This window comes from Vombatus ursinus, unplaced genomic scaffold (assembly GCF_900497805.2).
Source record: "Vombatus ursinus unplaced genomic scaffold, bare-nosed wombat genome assembly UNPS02011334.1, whole genome shotgun sequence".
NCBI lineage: Eukaryota > Metazoa > Chordata > Mammalia > Diprotodontia > Vombatidae > Vombatus > Vombatus ursinus.
Window position 1 is genome coordinate 2,507,505 of NW_020951112.1, and position 16,532 is coordinate 2,524,036.

The 16,532-nt window shown below is 40.6% G+C and overlaps 1 protein-coding gene across 2 annotated transcripts in view; it reads left to right on the top strand.

Annotated features, from left to right (window-relative positions):
* Positions 1-3,987: 3,987 nt before the first annotated feature.
* Positions 3,988-16,532, top strand: part of LOC114038542 (sodium-coupled monocarboxylate transporter 1-like) — a 38,395-nt gene continuing 25,850 nt past the window's right edge. For both annotated transcript variants that reach the window (XM_027855850.1, XM_027855849.1), the window contains exons 1-5: positions 3,988-4,338; positions 5,531-5,596; positions 8,345-8,396; positions 13,529-13,596; positions 14,917-15,071. In XM_027855850.1, the coding sequence (XP_027711651.1) occupies positions 3,988-4,338; positions 5,531-5,596; positions 8,345-8,396; positions 13,529-13,596; positions 14,917-15,071 (692 nt within the window). The remainder of the gene's footprint in view (positions 4,339-5,530; positions 5,597-8,344; positions 8,397-13,528; positions 13,597-14,916; positions 15,072-16,532) is intronic.

The following is a 16,532-nucleotide window of genomic DNA, read 5'->3' on the forward strand; positions in this document are numbered from 1 at the left end:
TCATTAAAAAAAGTTTTCTGTTGAAATCATTGTTTTTACATTGCCTAAATTTTCCCCATAATTCTTCTCCTCCTCCTCCTCCCAAAGAGCTATCTCATATAACAAAGGATTTTTTATAAGCAAAAAAAGAAGAAAAAAACAATTAGCAAAACTAATCAATACATCCAAAACATTTGGAAATATATGCAAATGTAGCACTCTGTGGAATTGTCTTCTCATATTTCTTCTTTGAGGTCAATGCTTCTCTTTGTAATTTTGCCAAATTTACTTCTGATTATTTTGTAGTTGTTCTTGCCATTTATGTTGATGTAGTCATTGCCTATATTGTTTTCTTAGTTCTGTTTAACTCACTTTGCATCATTTCATGTAAATTTTCCCATGCTTCTGTGCATACATTATATTTGTCCTTTCTTAAAGTACAGTAAACATTCCCTGACCACAAATGTATTCTTGAAGAAGTCATTTATTAAGTGTGCATGGATGGTAGACAAAACACTTGTAAAGGTTAATGTACAAATTGATACCACGGATGATCATACTGGTCTTTACTTTGATATCACTAGCTGCATTTTGTAAGGTAATCCAGAGAGAACTGGTTCCTGGTACTGATAAACTGAGTGGGATAGCTATCTTACTGCAATCTAAAATTGAGAAAGAATCCAGCCTCCTTGCACCTGACTTCCTGCCATGTAATCTTTGATCCAGTGATACTGACCTCCTTGCTCTTCCATGAGCAAGACATTCCATCTCCAGACTCTGGGCACTTTCTCTGGCTGTCTTCCATACCTGGAATGCTCTCCCTCCTCAACTACATCTACTGACTTTCCAGGATTACTGTAAATCCCAACTAAAATCCCATCTTCTATAGGAAGCTTCTTAATTCTCACACTTTGCCTCTGTTAATTGATTTTTATCAATAAATTGATAATTTATGCTGTATATATTTTCATTGTTGTCTTCCCCATTAGACTGTCAGCTCCATGAGGACAGGGGCTGTCTTTTGCCTCTTTTTGTATGCCCAACACCTGGCACAGTGCCTGATACATAGCATGGGTGCTTAATAAATGCTTATTGTTTGATAGATAAATGGCTGAGAATGCTATCTTAGTGATTATTAAAATGACTTTTTCTTTAACAACTTGTGGATTCACAAAATCTTTATTGGTTTTCCAGATCCATTCCCCATAGGAATATATCCAGGGCAAAAACAAAAATAACAAGACAATGAGTTGTTGGGTATAGAGGTTATTTCATTCTTTAATTTTTTTATTTATTACATTTACATTCTAGCCGTAGGAAAAAATGATACATATACAACTGTGGTTTTTCTCTTCTAAATTATTTATTTATTTATTTTGTTGTTGTTGTTGTTGAGGCAATTGGGGTTAAGTGACTTGCCCAGAGTCCCAGCTAGTGAGTGTTATGTGCCTGAGGCCGGTATTTGAACTCAGGTCCTCCTGACTCCTAGGCCAGTGCTCTATCCATTGCGACACCTAGCTGCCCCCTAAAAGTTATTTATGTAAAGCAATGTGGCATCTTGGATATGCCAGTGCTAGACTTTGGTGTCAGAAAGACCTCAGTTCAAATCCAATCCCAGACACTTACTAGTTGAGTAACATTGGGCAAGTCACTTAACTTTCTGTGCCTCAGTTTCCTCATTTGTAAAACAGGGATAATAATAGCACCTAGTTCAGAGGCTTGTTGTAAGGATCAAATGAAACTCCCCTTCTCCTTCTTTTCCTCCTCCCCTTCTTCTTTCTCTCCTTCTTCTGCTTTTTTTCCTCCTTTTTGTTGTTCTTCCCCTCCTCCTCCTGCTTCCCCTTCTTATCCTCTTCCTCCTCTATACATATATACACATACAAACATCACTTTGAAAGCCTAAATGTTATTATTATTGGCTCTGGAGTTAAGATCTGGATTCAAAACCTACCTCTAATAATATTTCTGTCACCTTGGACACATGATTTTACCTCCCTAGACCTTGGATTCCCTTCCTTGTAAAATGAAAGGGTCGAACTAGACCGCCTCTCAGGTTTCTTTCAACTCCAAATCTATAAGCATAAATCATATTACCTTCCTGGGTCTCAGTTTCCTCATTTGTAAAGTGAGGGTATTGCGGTGTATAGTCTCTGAGGCCCCTTCTTTCTCTAGAATGAGGCAGCTAGGTGGTGCAGTGGATAGAGTATTGTAGCTGGAGTTAGTAAAACCTGAGTTTAAATCCTGATTTTGAACTGTCACACTTATTGCTTGTGTGACTTTAGGCAAGTCACTTAACCTCTCTAAGCCTCAGTTTTCTTACCTGTAAAATAGGGATATAATAGGGTATAATAGGGAGATACTTACCTCCCAGCATTGTTGTGATAATCAAATGAGATATTTGTAAAGCACTTTGTACACCTTAATGTGCTATTTACATTTTAATTATTATTATTCAGCTAAAATTCTATGATTGTCTGTAAAATGGGGATGATAATACCCAGAGTGCTCACCTATCCCAGGAGGCTGTTTCCAGAGTGGAATGAGATGATGTATATAAAAGATTTCGTGATTTTAAATGAACAATATGAAGGAATGAAAACATTTATTAAGAGCTTACTAAGTGCAGCAAAGACAGGCCAGCAAGACAGTACAAAAGTCAGTTACCTGATTCTCTTGGGGAATATTCCCCGACTGGGGAATTCCAGATCATAGGGTATGACCATTATTACCGGGCTTGTTCTTGATTCCTAGGCCAGATTGTCTTCCATAAAGAATGCTCCTGATGGCTCTGCCAGGAGCTAGGAATGAGTGGAATTGTTTTCCTTCAAACCCTACAGGTGTTGGGTTTATCTTTATCATCTCTGTCTCTTCTTCCTACTCCCTAACCCCAGGTTAAGGTTCTACAAGTGGCGCCTCGTAATTGTCCTAACTTACATTCCTGTGATTGTTAGTTAAACACCAGGCTGGAAAAAAACACCGTTTTTCCAGGACAGAACTTATCCAGCCTGGTGCACAAGACTCCTGTGAAATTCCCTCTACTTCTGTTTCCTAAGTTTGTCTGACGGGGATATTCCCAACTCGCTATTCCACAGACACCCAGTAGGCTCTCAGTCATAATGCCCAGAATGAGTCCCTTACAGTTTGTCAAGTAGGATTTAACCTCACTCAAGATCAGATGGGTTTCAGACAAGTTGTGTGTAACCTGATTTCTCCGTCAATTTAATTGTATTTCAGATGCACATTGTTTAAGGGACATGTGTTTCCTTCATTGATTTGCTTTGTAAATTGAGGATAAGCAGCACTTCTGAACTGGAGATAAGAGCCTCTGTTTGGGGGAACTGAGTGGGTTTTATCTTCCTATAAAGCAGAGAATTGTAGGGATAAGATTTGGACCCACATTTCCTGGGCTCTTCCTCTCTTTTGCATTTGCATGGTCCTTCCCTTTTGAGGTGGCCAAAACCCTGAGCTGGGTCAGGGTTCAAATACACTCGACTCCTCACCTTGGCCACCAAACTGACTTTGGCCATTCAAGTATCAGGGTGCTCCCATCCCCCACCTCCGTCAACTTTGCCGTCTAGCAGAGCAAGCAAATGGGAGAAGGCTGCCTCAGCTGAGCTAGAGAGCCCAGCAATTCAGCACAGACAGTACTCTCCCACCCCGGTCTCCTCTCCCCTCTGCGCTGTCACACCTCTCTCCCCTTCCAGGCGTCTTTCAGAGGATCCCTCCCTCTGGGATTCAGCAGGAGCCTCAGCAACACTCATCCCAACCCCGAAGCAGATCCCGCGCTGTCCAACGTCTGCCCTCGGGGGCTGGGAGCAGTCCCAAGCCCAGCGCTCCTGGAGCCTGAGGTATTTGGAGGGCCCAGTCTGACAGAGACAGTCAGACGGGAGGTCAGGAAGCCAGCCCTGCCTGGCACGGATAGCCGCAGTCCCCGGAGCAAAGCAGCGCCCTAAGCAGGCAGCTCCCCTCGACGGCATTTGGCGAGCAGAAAGTTTGCGCAGCGCAGCCATGAGCGCACGGCAGCAAACCAGGACCTTCGCGGTGTGGGACTACCTGGTGTTCGCGGGAATGCTGTCCATCTCCGCGGCCATCGGCGTTTATTATGCCTTCTGCCGTGGCGGCCAGCAGACCCAGAAGGACTTTCTGATGGGCGGCCAGAAGATGACGGCGCTGCCCGTGGCACTGTCCCTCACTTCCAGCTTCATGTCTGCCATCGCCATCCTGGGTATCCCCTCCGAGATCTATCGCTTCGGGGCCAGATTCTCCATGTATGGCTTCTCCTATATCATTATGGTCGTCATCACCTCGGAGGTCTTCCTTCCAGTCTTCTACAAACTGGGAATTACCAGCACCTACGAGGTAAGGAGATGGCACTGCCCGCTGCCTTTCGGGGTTTAAGGAAAGGGGGGAAGAAATTTTATCAAACTGAGTTTTTAGATTTAGAGCAGTAAGGGGTGTTAGAGGGTATCCCTCTGAGACCCAGGCTCCAACTCTCTTCAATGCACACGCGAGGAAACTGCTCCGGAAAAGGTTAAGTGGCTTGACTAGGTCACCAAAAGGCAGAGCCCAGGTTCAAGCATAAGGCCTGGGACTCCAAATCTAGAACGCTTTGCTTTGCGAATCCCTGCTGGCTTCTCTCTAGGTAAACAAACAAGTAATGGTTGGATTTTTCAGCAGAACGTGAGGTTCCTTTTGGAACTTGCCCAGGGTCACACAGCTAGTTAAGTGTCAGAAGCTGGATTTGAATTCAAGTCCTTCTGACTCCGTGGCGGGTGCTCTAGCCACTGTCTCACTTAGCTGCCCAGTTAAGTACCTTTAAAGGCAGGAACTGTTTTCATTCTTATCTTTGTACTCCCAGCATCTTGTATAAAACCTTGCACAGAGTAGAAGCGTAGTTAATAAATGCTTGTTGGAATACGTTGAATTGAATAGTAATATTTTTTTTTAAAATGAGCTGGAGAATTTTGATCATTCTCCAAGTGGTTGCTTTGTTGTAGCCCTGGTCTTCTCTAAAAGTTTAGACAGGTTTGACTGAGCACGTGAGAGAATGTTCCAGCAGAGTGAAGGATGGGGCCTCTCGGCAGATAATGTTGATGCCTAGGGGAATGTGAGGCAACTATCTGGCCAGAGCCAGAGGAAAAACTGGTCGATCAAAAAATGATTCAAGGAAAGACAAGTCGATCAAATCCTGGCCCTGCCACTTATTAACTGTGGGACGTTGGGTGAGTCACTGAATTTCTCTGAGCCTCAGTTTTCTCATTTCTAAAATGACAAGGCTGGGGGCAGCTAGGTGGCACAGTAGATAGAGCACCGGCCCTGAAGTCAGGAGGACCTGAGTTCAAATCGGGCCTCAGACCAAACACTTGAAACTAGCTGTGTGACCTTGGGCAAGTCACTTAACCCCAATTGCCTAAAAAGACCAAAACAAACTAAAATGACAAGGTTAAGACTCAATGCTCTCTGGGGTCCCTTCCAGCTCCAGATCTGTAATAGTGTGGGTAGGGTGGGTCATACATGCTAACCATTCCACCCTCATTTTGATCTTTGAAAGTATCTAGAGCTCCGTTTTAACAAACGCATCCGCCTCTGTGGAACGGCTCTGTTCATCCTTCAAACGGTAAGTGGTTCTCCAGTGTGTCCCGACCCCACCCCCACCCCCTTTTGTTGTCTAAAATGTTTTGGCAGGTGTTTCTAGTAACTGGGCATTTTGTTAATCAAGAACGTGTAAGTGAAAAACGGATGAATTAAAAGGAGACAGCTGGAAGCAGGAAGAGGATGAACGAGTTTTTGCCATTGTAGAGTCCTGAGCATAGAGATCCTGAGAGCTTAGCTTCTTGAAATGACGGGATGACTTAGAATAAACTGAATTTCTGAATATCTGAAGAGATAAATAGCTCTTTATCTCTAATTTTCTAAATTAAAAATGATGCCTCCACAAACGTAATTCAGATGACAAAGGTAGTTGAATAATTCATTGAAAATGCTCAGTAAAGGGGTGGCTAGGTGGCCTAGTAGATAGAGTGCTGGACCTGGAGTCAGGAGGACCTGAGTTCAAATCCGGCCTCAGACACATGCCACTTCCTAGCTGTGTGACCCTGGGCAAGTGACCCAACCCCCATTGCCTCACCAAATTAAAAAAAAAAATGCTTAGTAAGTACTAATAACTCCCACCTCCCTAGGGCTTGCAAAGGATTTTCCTCCTAACTACCCCATGGGGACAGCTATGCAGTAACTATACAAATGATGGTAAATATAGGAAGGCTGTGAATGTACAAAGGATGTGGTCTTCTGAATGGTGGACTCCAGTTGTGGGAAGAGGCTCCATCCCCTGATCTAGATGGCAAATGTAGCTTCATAAATAAGCCTTAAGCATCACAATATGATTATAGATCTTGAGCTAGAAGGGACATTTGAGACCATCTAGCTCATCATTTTACAGATTGGGAAACTGAGACCCAGAGAGGTCACGCAACTTGCCCAAGGCCACACCAGTAGTAAGTTAATGTGTTAGAATCTGAATCCAGGTCCTTTGACTTCAAGGAGTTGCCTGAAGCATGGAAATGTTTTTGTTTGGTTGGTTTTTTGTTTTGGTAAATGTTTATTTTTAAAATTTGTTTTAATATTCATTTTTAAAAGTTTTGAGTTCCAAATTCTCTCCCTCTCTCCAGTCCCTTCCACGCCCATTGAGGAGGTAAGCAATATATCAATTACACATGTGAAATCATGCAAAATATATTTTCACATTAGGCATGGAGATGTTAAGTAGCTAGCTCCCAGGGCTACTGTCAGAGTCATAATTTGAACTCACATCTTCCTGACTCTATTTTGTATGGCACAAAATCACAGAATCCTAAATTTTAGAGCTCCAAATGACTTTAAAGGTCAGCCAGTCCAACCTTTTCACTATACACTTAACAAAACAGTTTCAAAGAGACTCAATAATTTGCCCAAAGTCAGGGTGAGTCAGGATTTGAACTCAGGACTACAGCCTCTAAACCCAATACTCTTCTATGTGACACTGCACTGCTTCCCAAGTTGTCTCTCACTTTGAAGAATTACTCTTATCACCACCATCGTCCCCATTGACCCCTTTATTGTTACTCCCATTTTACAGATGAGGAAGCTGTTGCTCAGAGAGTTAGTGACCAGAATTGGGTATTGAACCCCAGGTCTCCAGAGCAGTGCTCTGAGCTCCATTGGAATGAGAGGGTGAGAAGTGTCAAAAATGAAAGAAATAGAAGAAGGGAATCAGTATTTATTAAGTGCCTACAATGTGCCAGGCCCTGTGCTATCATTTTTATTGTCACAATAACTTTGGAAGTTATTATCCTCATTTTACAGTTGAGGAAATTGGAGAAGTGACTCACCTAAGGTCACACAGCTAGTAAGTTTCTGAGGTTAGATTTGAACTTAGGTCTTCCTGACTCCAGGCTCAGCACTTGATCCACCATGATACCTAGATGCCTTGAGAAATTCTTTTTAAACCTTTACCATTTACTCTAATAACTGAAAATTATGTTGCCCTAAAGACAAACACGAAGATTCTCCAGAAATATCTGTATGAAGTCCTGCAAAATTAAAAAAATAAAAAGGGAAGTAAGAGCATTGGAACACAGCATTCTAGAGCTGGAAGACTTTAGGTGGCCATCTAGTCCAAGAAGACATCTCCTTTACAACATCCTCCCCAAATTTAGTTATCTGGTCTCCAAGTGAAGACCTCCAGTGATTGAGGGTGAAGAGAAGGCCTTGTTGATGTCATTGCTCAGTCACGCCCGACTCTGTGTGACCCCATTTAGGATTTTCTTGGTAAAGATACTGGAGTAGTTTGCCATTTTCTTCTCCAGCACATTTTACAGATGAAGAGAGGGAGGCAAACAAGGTTAAGTGACTTGTCTGGGGTCACACAGATAGTAAGTGTCTGAGATCTGATTTGAACTCAGGTCCTCCCGACTCCAGGCCCAGCACTCTAGCTGCCCTCATCTGTAAAATGGGGATAATAATTGCCCATGCTTTAAGGAGTTGTAGTGAGAATTAAATGGGATAGATAGGTATGGCATTTTGCAAACCTTAAAGCTCTTTTTAAATGCTACCTATTACTATTATTAAATATAAAATCCATCAAACACACAGATGAATTATTGGGTTTATGCAGGGAGCCCAGTTGTACTGGAGATGGAGCCAGATATGCCAGAGAACATGAAGGGTTGGGAAGAGATGGAACTCTTCGCTCCCCACCCAAAATATAGTGCAATAGTAGGAAGAGAGGGACTGGGGGATTTGAATGCTAAGTGGGTTGTCATTAAAAAATTCTTTTGTATTTGATAATTTTATGTTCACATTTCATGCTCTCATTTTTCTTTTCTAGATTCTGTACACGGGAGCTGTCATTTATGCTCCGGCGCTTGCTATGAATCAAGGTAAATCTTTGCTTAGTAAACTGTTATTTGTGGTCATTTTTGGATAAGTCCAATTATCTCTTGGGGATGGGGGGATGGGCTAATATAGCACCATGATGGAAGTGAGCTTTTGGTGACCTTCGAGGGTTTATAGGATCCCAGAAAAAAGATCAAAGTCTCATAGATGTGCTACTAGAAAGAACCTTTATTGTCGTTCAGTCATGACCAACTCTTCATGACCTCAGCAAAGATGCCATTTGCCATTTCCTTCTTCAGTTCGTTTTATAGATGAAGGAACAGAGGTGAACCGGGTTAAGTGACTTGCTCAGGGTCACTCAGCTAGTTAGTGTCTGAGGTTGGATTTGAACTCTGGAAGATGAGTCTTCCTGACTCCAGGCCTGACACTATGACACCACCCAGCTGCCCCTGGAGTGAGAATATTGTAGAGAAATTCCTGGAGGAGAATCTGGAGTACTGCCTGCATAGGACAAAAGGCATGAATGGCTTGAGTTTCCTCTTCCTTAAAATGAGGGCACTGGGAGAAACCAGCCAACTGGAGGGAGGGGCCAGAGGGGGAGAGGGTACTTCCAAAGGTGAAGTTCAGGGATGAAGATTGAACTTCCAGAGGGAAGAGATAACTCAGGGTACAACAAAATGACTGGTCCTGGGAGCAAAATGTCTTTTGAGATTACAGGGCCATAAGATGATAGAGTTATACTTCATCTAATCTCCCCATTTTAAAGATAAGTAAATTGAGGCTCAAAGAGACAATACTGGCCCTAGATCCTAAGATAGTAGATTTGAAGCTGGAAGGGACCTCAGAGGTCATCTACTACATGACCCCATTCCCATTTTGCAGAAGAAGCTAAAAGATCATATTTTAAGAAAAAAGATCATAGTTTAAGAATCTCATGAAAATAAATTCTGAAATAAAACAAGCCAGTGGACTTCATGTTTGAAGCACTACCATTCTGCTCTTGGTTGAATAATAAAACAAAGCCTTGGTCTCTGGGCTGATCTCAGTAATAGATGCCGTGATGTTCATCACCTGGCATTGATAGAGCACCTTGGAATCATTGCTAGAAATGACTTTGAAATTTCCTGATTTTTATAATAGACAATAATATTATTCATCAGATGCTTCAGAAGTACTTTGGAATCACTATAAGAATGGAACTTTGTGTATCTAAAATGCCATTCTATATAGAATGCTCGGAATGCCCTGTAACATTGTCAGGAAGTGACAACAGGGACTTAATTTCACTTTTCGTGAATCTCTAGCCATCAGAAGTAATGGTTTAATTTAGGTTTAAATTTAGGTTTAATTTTAGTTCAAATCTAATTCTAAGAATACTAACTTTGATTTGTTAAGATATGTGACACTCTTTTCTCACTATTACCCAAGTCACTGAACTAGGAGCTAAGAGGGTTTGGTGAGAGGTTATGAAAGGTGAATTTCGGCTACAGAAAAACACCTGTCTGTGCTTTATACCTTATGACTTAGGAAGGTTAAGCATCTAGATCCTTTCTTACTATTTTTTGAGATTGAGTAAGACCAAGAAGCTTGGCCGGAGGTTGGACATAGTGATAGGCACGTACAACCATAAGTGCTTAAGAAATATCTGATGTTCCATTGCAGTGTGGGGCAGTGGCCAGTGCACTCACTTTGGCATCAGAGGACCTGGGCTGGGGTTGAATCCTACTTTTGCTGCTTCTTGCCTGTGTGACCTTGGGAAAGTCATTTCAATCACTTTTCTCATCTCTAAAGTGAGAAGATTGAGCTAGATAACTCTAAGAGCCCTTCCAGCTGAAAATCCTATTATGATCATGTATGGACTTGAGTGAGACATTTTAAAAAAAATATGGGGCAGCTAGGTGGTGCCGTGGATAGAGCACTGGCCCTACAGTGAGAAGGACCTGAGTTTAAATCCACCCTCAGACGCTTGACACTTACTTGATACTCACTAGCTAGGCAAGTCACTTAAGCCCAATTGCCTCACCCAAAAAATCTTTTATTTCCCCCCTGATTACACGTAAAAACAATTTTTAACATTTCTTGTTCTTTTCCCCCCCAAGTTTTGAGTTCCAAATTCTATCCCTCCCCTCCCCACCTCCCTGAGACAGTAAACAATCCGATATAGATTATACACGTGCAATCATGTAAAACATTTCATATTAGTCATTTTGTGGAAGAAATGAACAAAAAACAAGAAAAAGAAAGTGGAAAATAGCGTGCTTTGGTTTGTGTTCAGATCCCATCAGTTCTTTCTCCAGAGGTGGATAGCATTTTTCACCATGAATCCTTTCAGATTATTTTAGATGATTGCGTTCCTGAGAATAGCTAAGTCATTTGCCATTGTTCACGATGTAATATTGCCGTTACGGCGTACAGTGTTCTGGTTCTGCTCACTTCATTAAGCAAGACATTTTGAACGTGGGGCTCGTTCACAGAGGTCACCTAGTCTAATGCACAATCAGGAATCCCTCCCTTCTACAATACACCTGATAAGTAGGCTGCACGGAGGCATCTGTGAGCAGTCTGTAATTAAACTACAGATCATGGGATCACAGGGTCTAGAACAAGAAGAAACATTAGGAATCACCTGACCTAATCTTTACCTTTTATAAATGAGGAAACTGAGGATCTTAGAGATTAACTGACTTGTCTGAGGTCACACAGATGGGTTTTGACAACCTGGTTTCTCTGACTCCAAATCTAGTGTTCTTTTCCTGATTCCATGCTGCCTTGAAGAAAGGGTGGAATTGGGGTGGAATTCTGCTGCAAGTGGACCTGGGCTCCTGTCCATGGCCAGACTAAGGCTCCTCTGAATCTCAGGCTCTTTATCTGTTAAATGGTCCTAATAACACATGAAGTATTTAACTCAAAGCATTGTCTGTGGATCAAATGAGACCCTGTAAGGTGTTCTTAAGCCCTAAAATACTATGCGAATATAAGCTAGTATTAATTAGAGAAAGGAAATTCTTCTCATCTTGAGTTCAGATAGAAATCTCTCTGGGACAAGTCACTATTGTGCTTTTATCCTTTTTTCTTTAATGTTCTATAGGTTTTATTACACAAGTGGATAAATTTTTGCTTTTTTTTTTTTTTTTGGTAGTTGAATAAGTGTTCAGAGGTAAGCTCACCCTCTAGAGATTCACTGAAAGGACTTGTAATTACAGTCCTTTAGTAGACAAGTTCCCATATGGTTTTCATCTCCTTGGCCAAGTTTCCGTACTTTAAAAACCTTGTCATTCCTTGTAACTTGTAGATTGGGAAAAGGAAGGTGGCATCTTTTGAAAATGTTATCTGGGAGATCGTGAACAAGTCTGGTGTGTGATATGGTCCAATCAATTCCAGTACAGTTTATTGGTTGAATTCTCCAGAATATTTTGGATTCTGTGTTTGTGGTATGGGGATCTGTCATCCTTCAGTCCATGGAAGATAGTGAGTTTCTATTATTCTATTACATATAGAATATATAATTCTGGCTACAAGGTCATATCTTACTAGGCATTTGTAGGTGCTGAATTTTTATAGACTATAGAGTTGCAATTTTCTATCCTTCTTGTTTTTCATCCTCCTCCTTTTCTTCCTCTTCTTCCTTCTTCTTTCCATCCTTTTTTCTCAGGTCCATTCATTCAGTGACACATTTTACTTATATGCATTTATAATATTCTTATTACCGCATCTATACTATTCTTATTTCTCTTAGCATTTTTCTTTGACCTTTGAGCCTTTTCCCAAATTGCTTCTCTAATCCCTTTCCTTTCCTAGTTTGTTAAATGTATAGCCTTCATATTCTAACAACGTCTGTGACCTCATCCCTTCGGTGATGTCTTCATTGAGTAATGGAAGGAAAAAGAACACACTTGTCTAAGACATATCCTTTCTAAACATCCAGCTTTACCTGATACCCCCAAATATTCACTATCTGAGCACTTTGCTTATATGTAATACACATATATATTCCATTCACACGATTTTTCTGGGCTTGGTCTTTGTGTCTTCATACCAATATATTGCTATAGTTTATATCACATTTCTATCTCTTTATATTTTGGAATCACAGGGTTCTAAACTATGACACTCCAGCAGATGTAGGAAAGAAATTTTGGAGCCTTTCCCTCATACTAAGTTGTAGGTTGGTCTGAGCCATTGTAATAATACAGCTCCTGGACCACATGGCGTTAAGTCCTGGCTACGGTAAAAGATTGATTTTCGTGGGGATGTGGGGGATGATACATTTTAGCAACTATTTTTAATACTTTACTTAAATACGTTCCAAGGGAGTGGAAGCTTTCTAGTAGCATTTTATTCCACAAGAAAGGTGATAAGAATCTGCCCTCTGATTGGAGGTAACAACATGGTCAAGATTTCTGCCTCGATTCTATCAAAAGGACTAGGGGATTGGAGTACTAGGGATGGATGCATTAGTGGTCACCAGAAGGGCTTGATGTCAAATGACAGCTTTTCTGAACATAATCTCCTACTGTAGTCTTAGATGATTCCAGACATAAAAAAGAGAATGTGCGGGATGATGTGGTTGGTAAAGGAGGCAGAAAGCTTAGAGCTCATTTACCCCAACTCCATCATCATACAGAGGAGGTAACTGAATTATTATTTTAGATAGGAGACTTTTAGAGAATTAGGACAAAGTCTGCCTCCTGCTCAGGATCATCGGATTTCAGGATGGGATTTTAGACATGGCGCATTGCAAAAAGCACTGGAGTCAAAGAAACTGGGTTCAAATCCCAACTCTGATAAATATTTCCAACTATCTCACCTTGTGGGCAAGTCACTTTACCTTTCTGAGTCTTAGTTTTCTCTTTTGTAAAATTCAGGTCTTGGATAAGATGATCACTCAGGTCCCTTCAAATTGTAAATGCTATAATCTTGAAGGTCTTCTGATAGAACCCCTCCATTTTACAAAGGAGGGAAGAGAGTCCCAAAGAGGTTACAGTTGGCTTGGCCATACTCCCAGAGGCGCCATGCACTGGAACCGTGATTTGAATCCAGGCTGTCTGAATCCAAATTAAAAGTCCTTTCCACTGTAGCTGCATTTGTTTTGTGAAGAAGTCAGGAATGTCATTTTTGAGGAGTTGGAATGTACAGATTTCATGGGGATGCCTTTATTCTTGCTTTCTTTCTGCAGCCACCGGACTCAATTTGTGGGGCACAATCATTACCACAGGAGTAATCTGTACCTTCTACAGCTCAATGGTATGACTCTTGCCTATTTGCACAGGGCCTTGCTGATGACTTAAACAGTTATTCCTTCCACATCATGACTTTCCCTGTTGCAGTTTCGATATATTTTGGTTCGGCATAAGAAATTAAATGGGAATTTGGGGGAAATTTTGCAGAACCTACAGACAACACATGAGGGCCAGCAGGTAACACACAAAAAGTTTAAAACTCAGAAATGCATAAAATATATGTGTAATATTGTATAATATCAACATATTTTATCTCTTAAACCATAATAATTCAGACTTTGTCTGTGGTACAAACAGAGGGCCAAAAAATTTTGTGTAAATTTTCCAGATCATGGGGGCGCTGCTCCCCTAACCCTCACAATGTGGAAGGGATAACTGTACTTCTCAGGTCTCCTGGGCAAGTACCACGTTTTGTACTTCTCTAAAGTGTCCATAGGGAAATACTGTAGTGGAAAACAGCTTATCTTCCCTCCTCTGATTGGTTTGTCTGTTCACTTTGGGTGATGCTAGTGGGAAGAGAGCATTCACATTCTTTTCGATGGGAAAAGGAATCCTGGATACAAGTACTTAAAAGTTTTTATACACAGATTTGAGAGAATGCTGGATTTTTTTTCTGGTAAGAATTAGAGTTATATGGGATTCCCCCTCACTCTGGACTCAGAAGACATGGGTAAAAATCCTTCCTCTGCTACTTACCACCTGTGTATATATAACTTCTCTGGGCCTCAGTTTCGTCATTTATACAATGAGTGATCTCAAAATTTTCCTTTCAGCTAAGATCTATGATCCTGTGATGAGAATGGTAATATATAATATAAATCAACAATATGATTAATATAACAAACTTGAGCTCAGGTCTTCCTGACTCCAGGAAAGAAACAATATATTGTTATCATGTTGTATAAAATTAGGTAATATGCTATATTATACATAATACATATATTATGGCATATTTATATGATATTATTATAATATAACACAATATGCTACAAATGATATGTAATCCTACATAATACATTGTGTTATATTACATATGTTATAATATATCTTATATCATATTTATGTTATATATATTACAATAACATTAATGTGTAATATTAGATATCCTACATGTAGCATATAACCAAAGATATTTATAAGTAGATGAGACATTACATTGTGTGATGTAATGTCATATAGACATATGTGATATCACATATATCTATAAACACATATTTGTGTGTTACGTGTGTTATATGTAATATTGGACTGTATTATACATATAATATGCTATGTGCCATGATATATTGTGAAATAACACAAAATAGTATTCTTTCCCCCAAAGGGTGGATTCAAAGCTGTTGTCTGGATCCATGTTTTCCAAGTTGGAATCAAGGTGGCTGGATTTTTTTCTGTGATCATACAGGGTACTGTGGTTCAAGGTGGAATCAACAATATCCTAAATGATTCCTATCATGGAGGAAGATTGAACTTCTGGGAGTAAGTTTCCATTTGTCCACTGGGAATGCATGAGTGTTTCTGTGTATTTTCAGGATAAATCTTCAATAAAGATACAGTAGAATTTGTAAAAAGCATCAAGAATGGGACAGTAGAATTTATTCTGCCATCTTGGCCGCCCCCCCCAGGATAGTAGAATTTAAAACCAGGGTCAAAGATGGCATGTAATCCAACAGTAATCCCTTATAAAGTATCTATTGTGCCAGGTGTTGTGCTTTGCACAGGGGAAACAAAGATATGAAAAGATCAAAAGAGGCTGCCCTCAAAGAGCTTACATTCTAATGGGGGAGACATTCTATATAGAAGTAGAAAATGACAAATAAGCTTCTAGGAATTAGATGACATACTTTGGACCCCATATTTCAGTGTAGGGGAAAGAAAGTCACCCTTGGAATCAGGACAGACTTAGGTTCAAAAACCACTTCTGACATTTGTTTGCTATGTGACCACAGGCTAGTCATTTGACTTCTTTCACCCTTAATTTTCCCAAAGATGAGGATGACATCATTAATCTTGCAAAAGGCAACAAAATGTAGCAATTATGGGGTTGGCCTTGGAGGTATGAACAACTGGGTTCAAATTCTAGCTGTGTGACCCTGGGGAAATAATTTAACTTCCCCATGGCCCAGGCAACTCCCTAAGATTGTGATTTACAGATGAGTTGCCAGTCTGTATCAGTGGAGGGTATTTCCATGTTGGGATTTCCTTATACTGAAGAAATCACAAGTCTCAACTAAAAGTATATATCTTAGAATAATTATGAGAATCAAGTGAGATTATGTATTGGTAACGTTTATAGAGAAGCATCAGAGAAATGTGTTTGATATAGCTGTTCTTGAAGGTACCCTTTCTGAGAGCCCCACTCCGCTGCTTGGTTACCCCTCTGATTTTGGAATGGTAGCTTAACTTCCCTGGGCCTCAGGGTCTTCACCATAAAACAAGGGAGGTGGAAAGGATTACTTCTAAGGATTTTTCCAACCTTTAAAATTCTGATCTATGAAAACTTTTGTGAATAATTGATTTTTTCCCTATCTGATTCTCTGAAAAGTCACTTTTTGTTTGTTTGGGTAATTAGACAATACAATATAGTGGGAAAAAAATCTAACCAACTTATAAACCAAATCTGACATTATATGTAATGTTCCACATCTATAGTTTCTTGCCTCTGCAAAGAAGGGACGAAAGTGAATCTGCCCTCTTAGGGCACAAGCATGGTCAACATGAAGCATTCACTTTTTGCGTGGGGAGGCAATGGGGGTTAAATGACTTGCCCAGAGTCACACAGCTAGTAAGTCTCTGAGGACAGATTTGAACTCAGGTCTTTCTGACTCCAGGGCTGGTGCTCTATCCACCATGCCATCTAGCTGCCCCTAAAACATTTACTTTTTGCTCAACATTCTTTCTTTCTTTCTTTCTTTCTTTCTTTCTTTCTTTCTTTCTTTC